General features: G+C 40.0%; 1 protein-coding gene across 1 annotated transcript; it reads right to left on the bottom strand.

Annotated features, from left to right (window-relative positions):
* Positions 1-4,178: 4,178 nt before the first annotated feature.
* LOC132145664 (CCN family member 2-like) lies at positions 4,179-9,448 on the bottom strand. Its single transcript, XM_059556844.1, has 5 exons — positions 9,106-9,448; positions 8,056-8,272; positions 7,650-7,901; positions 6,784-6,995; positions 4,179-5,736 (listed from the first exon to the last, which is right to left on the bottom strand). Exons 1-5 carry the CDS (start codon positions 9,349-9,351, stop codon positions 5,431-5,433), a joined length of 1,233 nt encoding a protein of 410 aa, XP_059412827.1. The 5' UTR covers positions 9,352-9,448; the 3' UTR covers positions 4,179-5,430.
* Between the last annotated feature and the right edge of the window lie 404 nt (positions 9,449-9,852).

The raw sequence follows: 9,852 nt of genomic DNA on the forward strand, positions 1-9,852 counted from the left end.
CTCCACCCTGGCTACTAGCTCCCTCCTCTCTGCCGTGGCAGTCCACTAGCTCCCCCGGGCTCCCTCATCTCTCCGGCTCTGCCTTGGTCCGGCATCGACCATCCTGTGCCTTGGGACTCCACTCTTCCGGCTGTGCCTCATCCCTTTGTCCTTCTGGCTCAGTCAGGCTTCTTCATCCCTTCATCTCCTCATCTCCTCCTCAGTCCTCTGTCACCCCGGCTCCACCGTGGTCTTTCAGATCCCCACCTCCACGTTTGCGTAATATTAAAATGCTCCATCTTGGCCTTCCGGATCCTCATCGTCACCCTGGCTCATCAGCTCTCCACTTCGGGCTCCTCCGCCACCTGCTCCCCCATCATTTTCAGCCCTTCCTCCTCCATGGCTCTTCCCTCCGTCGGCTCCACCATGGGTCACCTTCATGGCCGTGGACTGGATCCCGCCCAGCTCCTCCTGTTCCATCTCCAAGCCCTTCCTGTCCTGCAGTACCAGCCTGGACTCTGTTCATTGTCCTCCTCCCGAGCCTCCTTGCATGTTCCCTCCATTTCTTCCTATGTTGTTTCTGTGGCGCGAGGACGTGCTTTCCGGGTTATGTTTGTGTGCCATTCCTCGTTCCTGTTCTGGATTTCCCCGTGTTTGTTCATTAAAGGACTGTTTAATGCTTCTCTGCATCTCTTGTGCTCCTTCCGGCAGTGAACCATGACAACCACATTATGTCAGATTTTTTATTATTAAACAAAAAATCAGCATATCTTTTATTTTCAATATGTCACGATCATTAGCTGGAGTGCCCATGAACTTCAGTAGAGGGCACTCCACTCAGGACTCACTCAAGACCCATCATGAACTGCATTTCCCACAAGACCTCATACCTGGGACTGATTGCACTCACACCTGCACCTCATTTCCATAAACAAATAAGCTGCTCTCACACGGGCACTCATTGCGAAGTCTTGTTTAGCCTGTCTGACATTTCCGAGCGTTTTTCCTTTTGTTCTGTTTGTTCCTTCCATACCTGACCTTTGGATTGTTTATACCGACTCTGATTCTCTGCTGCTTGCCCCGAAATCTGCTTGTTTCTGTTATTGATTCTGGATATCCCTGACATACCTGATGCCGTTACTGATTATTGCCTGTCTGACCGTCCTTATAATAAAAGTTCTGCATATGGATCCGAACATCTCTGGCTCATCGTTACAATTTACATGATTTTTAATTTATATAATGATTCATTTTGTTAAATAAAACCCTCTTGGTCTAACACAAAGACATAAAACCTCTATTCTATTCTAATATATTCTAGTATATTCTATTCCAAAAACTTGTTAGGGACACTCTTTCAAAGAACCAGACATTGTCACAGAAATATTAATACATTAAGCTTTTATAAATCCATACAAATAAATATGTGCTGAACTACTAAAAATGACAGACTGCGTAAAGTATCATACATGACAGAACAAAAAACAACTGTATATTGCAGTCTCAAACCAGAACAATTGTGATTATGACAATCAGCATTCAGCTTTAAGAACTTAACATTCATCTTTGCTGTTTTCTCTCTAGACAAACCACTTCACATCCCCTCACAGCTCAATAAAATCTTCTGATATGCAGACGACACAGCTATTATTGGATTCATAACAATGCTGAAATCCCATACTGAGCACATCAGCAAAGCAGCATGAAGACAACACCCTCAACAACACATCAAAAAACACAAAGCACAGTTGTAACACTTTAAAATCTCACTAAAAACCACCCGTACAAACTCAGCTCTTCATAAAACAATGCCCACCTGAGCATTTATAACTGCATTTCCACTACAACTATGAACATAAACCTACTGGCTAACGTGTACCCAGACCCTAATCCACCTGCACTCTGATACATTACATAACATGTTCATGATGACATACATCCATCCTTCTGAATGAACCCAGCATATTGTTTAGTTGTATCTGTTTTACTGGAACTGAGCTGTTTAACACATGCAAAGCAAAAACTCTCTGGTCATTAATGATACATTCATTCACCCTTCTTCTCCCCTTTTCCCTGTTTCCCCCACTCTGTGATGTAACATGCTTCCAGTGGAGTTTGAAAAGTTGTGCGGTGCACGTGTTTCATAAAACATTGCATTTCCAGGGTTTTGATTTCAGGGGTGGGTGAGCCAAAGTGAAGCTTCCAGCAAATCTGTACAATGCTATCACAGTTTACACCATTAAGGAGACATGTTTTTCCTACAATCAGGGAGTCCTCAAGGGCATGTAAGAGCACTCTATTAGCCTCTTGCATGCTTCAATCAATGATTTTTACCATAAACACATGAGACTGTACTCATGCACAAATGTCTAAAAACAGCTGTAAAACCCTAAATCAATCTAAATATTGCTAATCTGCGTTAAACTCCTCTTCTTTTCCCCTAGAACACGTTGACATCTACATGACATTTAAGTGAGGGGGAGATGAGCGAGAGATTGCTCATTTCTCTGCAGTACGATAAATAACACCATAATAATGCATATGCATTACATAACTCACATCTGCTGAGCTGACACGGATAGAAACGGACCCATATGCTTCAAATCTGCATTACATGACTGAAATGGTTGGACATTGCGAAATAATACCATAAAATGACAACGGCACCGCATCAAAACGACAGCTCTCACGCCAGAACAATGCAATAATAATCGTGCTAACGCGAGCAGAATGGTCATCTCTATCCGATTCTCCAATAAATCCAGCTTGGAATGTCTTTAATGTGTTTTATTTGAACGGTCTAATGCACGCGCTGATCCAGCTGACGGCGCGAACCGTTTTTAACCTTCACTGCTGTAACTATAGCAACGTTAACTGTCAATCAGCATGGCACGTTACACCTCAGTAACGGCTCCGCTGCCGCACGAGAGATAACGCTACTAGTCAGGGACGTTAACCTTCACTATTCTGACCGGGCGGCTTAAACGGCGATCCCAGAAAAGGTAAGTGTTTACCTGAGGCGAAGAAAAGGCAATGTCCTTTATCCCCGTGGTTTTCCAGTACAATAATTGGTTTTTGTGTCGACGCTGAGATCTTTCGTAGCGAGCGTCACTGCTCTTCTCTGATGATGCGCCCTAGCTGATGTTCAAATCACGATTTCCTTTCTGTTGTGGGTGATGTGGTGGTGAAACATCTGCAAACTGGTCCTAGGTTCAACACCCAGCAGGGTTCATGCCGGCGAGCCTACTTCAGAAGGGTCTACTGTACTCTTACAAAACCTTGACCACATATATTAAAAGAGAAAAAGAAATCATTTTTTATAATGAAAATGAAGCCTTTATTCTTTCATGAACACATCCGTGTTTGCATTATGGAACAAGTGTCAGTTTGTTCATAAATTGATCCTGTACAGTGAATGGGTGCCATAAGAAAATAAAGTCAAAACATCACAGTAATCCAAAAGTATTTTAAGTAATTCACAAACTGCTTTTTGTTTGTAAACAAATCTATATTATTATTTCATATTATTTTATATAATATTATATTACTGTTACTTTCAGCTAAAATATAAGTCTTCTATCTAAAATATTGCTTTCTCCAGTGATAAAAAAAAATAATCTTGTCTGAATCAGGAGAGAAATATGCACAGATCCATCCAAAACAGTTCTAAATAATAATTCTTCAGAAATAAGGCTTCAGATAGGTTTAATCCAATTCTGAAGAGACACTTTACGTAGATGGTCAAAGGATTCAATTGAATCTTTTACTTGTATATACACACTGCAATGCACATCCATACAGCTCAAGTTTTATGGGTTTATATTAACAAGACGGTGATTAAATGATGACAGTATTAAAATTTTAGGGTGAAATATGAGGAATATTCTGCATTCAGAACAAGATGAGCTTTTTGTTAGATGAGCTTGTAGCATTATTTTAATTACCAAAAAATAATTTTAGTGTTTTGTGTGGCTATACTTTTAAAAGAATGAGTGATATTTTGGCCAAACTGGCCTCATTCACTTCTGTTGTGTCTCACTGTAACCAAGAAATTAAAAAAGATGGACGAGTGTAAATGAATGTTGTGTTATGTTAGCCACTGTCTGAAGACATAAGCTTAAAGCAGCACTTAACTCTTATCAATACTTGTGTATTAAAAAGTGACTTTAAAAATCAATAATCCACAGAATATATATATGAAAATATAATTTCTTTATTGGAAAATAAAAGTGCATCAGAAAAGAACTTGCTGCTATCATTGCCAGGTGATTACAATGAACACAGAGTAATACAGTACACATACAGCACTACATTTAAGAGTTAAACGACAGTTACATAAATTAGTACGATCTGTACACGGTCTTCTTACAGTATTTACACAAGGTGTATTCGTCATTGTTCAGTTCCTTTACAAGGAGTCATTTCCTATTAAATAAACAGTAAACAACATAGGCAGTATCTCATTATCTGAGCCTCATTTGTTGGAGTGTTTTTTTCCCAAAATACTTTGGGACTCATTAGTGATTTTCATACTTGACAGATTGGGTTCAATTAGATACAAATATTAAAAGTTATTAAGGTCGGTTTTTAAATATTATTCCTTGTTATAAGGTAAAAAAATACATATCAAGTGTATGATTACATTATTGTCATTTCAGTCTATTCCTGTATTGAGGAAAACGTTCTTGAAATTAACTCATTATATGAATGATTTAATTAATAACTTCATATCCACAATGTCTTAAAGGAATAGTTTACCCAAAAATAACTAAAACAATACATTTACAAAATCAATAAAATATGTAATTGTTTAACCCCACACTATTCCAAACCCATGACATTTTGTTCCAGAACAAAAGGAGAATTTTTTTAAGAAACTCCATGCAGCTTTTTCTACACAATGACATTGTATAGTGACCAAATTGTTATTGATTTAGTCTGTTCCTCACGCCAAATTACATCATGGCTTCAGAATTTGGAAAATAGTGAAACACTTGTATGGGCTATATTTCGGTTGGGTTCTGTGGTGAGCTTTACAGATATGGTGACTGAATTTTCTTCGTATGGAAGAGAGCTGCATCAAGATACTTCAAAAACTCTTTTTGTATTCTGAAACCGTTAAGGAACAGGTTTGAAACAACATGAGGTTGAGTAAATGATGACAGAAATGTCATTTTTGAGTGAACTATCTTTCTAACACAAAGTTCTCAGTGCTTTAGGTCTACTGTAGCAGGACCAGTCAGAAACAGCCAGATGACTTCAGAGCTTCACAAAAGACAAAAAAAGAGAAGAAAAGTTTGCGGTGCCATTATCGAAGCCCACGTCATGTCAAACATTCTCGTTTTTTCTGCTCACGAGTTGTGAGAATATCAGGGTCCAGTAAAACACGGAGCTGCCTCATGTGCACATGTGCTTGATCGTCAGTGTGTGTGTGTTACACGGGACAGCTCCTTACATGTCATTATCATAGTCCCCGATCATTCTCCGTGAGTTTGAGGCAAGGAAGATGTCATTCTCACGGGGGCAATCATGATGGCAGGAGCAGGTCTTAATGAACATCATCTTCTTCCTGAAGGAGTCTCCTTCAGGACAGCGGAACTCCACCTCGGCTGTGATGGTGGTGTGAGGCGTGCAGCAGCGGCCGTCTGTACACACCCCGCAGAACTTCGGCTTATACAGCCTGACGCTGTTGCATCCGGACAGTTCGAAACGCATCCCGCACTGGCTCTTAGGGGTCCGCACGCACTTCTTCCCTCTCTGTAATGAAGAGGAGGAGGTGGGCTTTTAATATTTGAGATACTTTGTGATGGGTTTACTGAAAAAAAGGCCAGAAGCAAACTCATCACCACTTTCAACTAGTGTTTTGGATGTTGATTTATGTGACAATGCTGTTTTGGTGGTCAAAAAATGCTAACTTTTGAAAACTGGTTTCAAAGTGCAAGTTTTTGAAAACGATACCATTATGGCCTCAATGTAAAGTGCAAAGTAAGCATGGTCCCATTATACATGCGTTTTTATCAAAGTCACCTTTAGGGCAAGTCATGTCACTCGGCGGCCATCTTTGAAATGCCTCTAGAGCATGCAAGTGTAGCTTGAATACACTTGAATATATGCTGTTGTCTGCGCAGCTGCATACAGTGGGTGTGCTAGGATATCAGTTGACTGTGCTGATGATGGAAATTTAAATCAGGAACCAAGAGCTGAACTGGTAGCACAACAGATTTTACTCTAATGGCCGCTATAATGCACCATGCATAATGACTGCAATTTTAGTATGCAATCACATTCAAGAAGAAGATGTAATAATTAGTTCTCTTGTTTTAGGTAAACCATTGTCATGTTGTACTAATTCATTCCTATTATTTACTAATTTCTTCCAATGGGATACAATTCAACTCAATTAAAAAGTGTAAACAGTAGTGCAATGTGGCCATGATTTATACTGTAAAACGAGGGGGAAAAGATACATCATGGGAATAAATTCTTAATCTTTGGACACAATTTCTATTTTTTTCTCATGCAATCTTCAGGGCTCTGTAGTTTCTGGCCTTAATGCCAGGGTATACTTAATTTTCCATGTTCCATCTAACACACGCTTAAGTGTGCTAACCTTTTTACAAGCATACTCTATTGATTGTGAATGTGGACTGACGCATCAGATGTACACACACTACACAGAGGACCTTTTGTTTTTGAGTACTCAAACTATCAGTGCTCAAGATGAAATTTACGTCACACAGTCTGTCTGCGAGCCAGAGCAGAACAAGGCCAGTGTATGTTTGGTTTAACTTAGTGCTCTCTTACCTTGATGTCCTTTTCCAGCTCTGCATTGCAGGGGCGGATCATGCACATGCGAGACTGCCGCTCCAGCTGGCATTGCTCATTGTCATTGGTTACACGAGAGGACACCCCCATGCCACAGGTTGCAGAGCATTCGCTCCAGTCAGTGGTCTGAACGATGCAGTTGTCCCTCGCGCTCTCAGGCTGGACATCCTGACCGGATAGTTCCCTGTATGCTGAAGAAGAGGAAGTGCATGTTAAATTCTTGCTCACAACAACTTGGAAAGCATATTACTGCCATGTAGTGCGGCTATTATATTGAGTTTAGTCAGATTTGGAAATTCACAGTGCACGGGACCATATTTCATGTGACCCCAGACCACAAAAGTAAAAAGGTATATTTGTAGCAATAGCCAACAATACATTGTATGGGTCAAAATGATCTTTTTCTTATGCCAAAAATTATTAAGATATTAAGTAAAGATCATGTTACATGAAGGTATTTTGTGAATTTCCATAAATATAGCACATTTTAATTTGATTAGTTATATGCATTGCTAAGAACTTCATTTGGACAACTTTAAATGCGATTTTCTCAATATTTAGATTTTTTGCACCCTCAGATTCCAGATTTTCACATAGATATTATCCTAACAACATATACATCAATGGCAAGCTTATTTATTCAGATGATGCATGAATCTCAATTATTTTTTTAAATTACCCTTATGACTGGTTTTGTGGTCCAGGGACACATATATTTCATTTATACGTGGTCCCCTTCTCCCACAATGAGAGCACTTTTAAGAGATTGGGAGATTTGGAAAAGGCCAGCTGTTTCAACTTAATGGAGTAAAATGAAAGAAAAGTTGACTTGCCGATTGACCTACCAGCCATTGCTGACTGGAAGGTGTCCTCCTGTGGGATCTGGTCACACACCCACTCCTCACAGCACTTGCCGGGGATCTGGACGCGTCGTGGGTAGGGACAGTCAGGAGAGGGCAGCCGTATGTTGCTGGCACAGGTCGGCACACAGCCGATCTCTCCATTCATGCAGACACAGTGATGTTTGCAGCTGGGCTGAAACGTCTCACCACTGCGGTATATCACACCGCCCAGATCACACGTCTGACCCTCTTGAGCTGCATCACATGCAACACCCATTAGACAAACTTACTGATACTAAAAGGCTCCTACTTGTGGACAAAAAATGTAGTGCAATACATGCAAAACATTTCAGTCGTTTCCTTGTTACATAACACTCAATTACTTTTCAAAATGCAACATTACACTCACCCATGCAGATGCCTGTCTCAGTGTCACTCAGCACCCCATAGTCACAATACAGGTCCTTATGGTGGTCACATGGCTCGAGGAAAGAGCAGGGCTCTCCTGCCTGTCGGGCGCACACTTTACAGCAGCTGCAGCCGTCCAGCACTAGACTGGTGCCTACAGGACATAAAGGGCTCTCAGGCGGGCAGTCACAGGGCCGAGTGCAGTCCTGACACAGCGCCTGCATAGAACATGCAACAGAAGCTTTCTCATAAATCTGTGGTGATGATAATTTGATCAACTCCAAAGATTATTCTGAAATGTCTGGGACAAATGAATTGCTATGATCGGACAATCCGTGTGCAATACTCTTTATGTCCACAAGGGGGATATGCTTTTCAGTTGTAGATTTGTAACCTGAAAAGTGATGTTTTGGAACACATAAAGCATCTTTAAAATAATGATAGATAGGTGTAGAAAAATATGAAATATTCAAAGAAAGTATGTCTGCTTCACTGAAAACAATACGTGTAGAATCAGAAATTCTCGCAGAAATTGTAAGTAAATTTCACAAACAATTAGCATCAGTGAATTAGGCTGCATGACAATGTGATTTTGAAAAACTTAGTCGTAGAACGCACAGTGAAATAATGTTACTTTTACATTATATATAAATATTAGGTTTATATAGTATAAATATGTAGAATATATAAATTCAAATGGTAGATGAGAGTCTTAGAAGTCAAAGCAGATGGGTTTGACATCACTGTTCTCAGCATCACAAAATCACATGCAAACACCATAATATTCACATTAAACATTATTATGGCAAAACTTTATTAGAATGCATGTCATTAAAGCTAATTTGACCAATTACCTAAACTTACACTTATGACTAACCAACTCACTCTGCAAACAGTAGCACACTGTTTAATTACTATGTACAGTATGTTGTCGTTTCAAAATAATTCATCATTCATTTACATAATCGAATCAGCTAATTTATGTTATTTTCTGCACAAGAGAGCTTAATTTATTTTAAATATATACATTATAATTGCTGTGTTCACTCACCGTGTGTAAAAGCAAGCAGAGAACGATGCATGATCTGGTGAATACTGTTCCAGCCATTTCCTCCAAGAGTTCTTTACAGAAGCGCACACTCCACGGGTTTGTTTTGGTTCTCTGGTGTGTGTGATCGTTGTCAGACTGCAGGATTGTAGTGGAGTGGAGAGCAGAGAGCCCCTCTTTAAATACGACCAGAATGGGGTGTAGCCCACCGGAGTCAAGCCATGCCACGCGACCCAGAGGGGTGAACATATTTCAATTCCAGATGGTTTTCCATAATGTTTGAAAACACAAGAGATGCTGTCGACCAGCCTTTCAATTAATCATACCACAAATTCCAGAGCGTGCACATGGGGGAAAAGTCTGGTTTCTGCACATGGTTTGACTGCTGTTTATCTGAATATTAATGTAGATACTGTTGGAATGCAACAATGTTTAGACGTCATACAAGTGATGTGTGAAACTTTGCATCCACACTTCATGTTTGGTCTGGCATTGCATTTAACAGCAAAAACAAAACTGATATACACAGGCTGTTTTGTTACCCAATTATTTCCCTCCACATGATGTCATGCTAGACAGGCCTGCAGGGCAGAGGATATGACACTGCCCACAATTTAATATTTGCTGAGACCAAATTACAAAGAGGACAGTGTGAAGTTGTGTTTAGTGGAAATCCAAAACAAGCTCATGAAATCAGTCTGTGTCAGGTGAAGAGAAAGAAATGTGGTAGAATGGCAGTGTTTATTTTTG

This window comes from Carassius carassius, chromosome 8, assembly GCF_963082965.1.
Source record: "Carassius carassius chromosome 8, fCarCar2.1, whole genome shotgun sequence".
Lineage (NCBI taxonomy): Eukaryota > Metazoa > Chordata > Actinopteri > Cypriniformes > Cyprinidae > Carassius > Carassius carassius.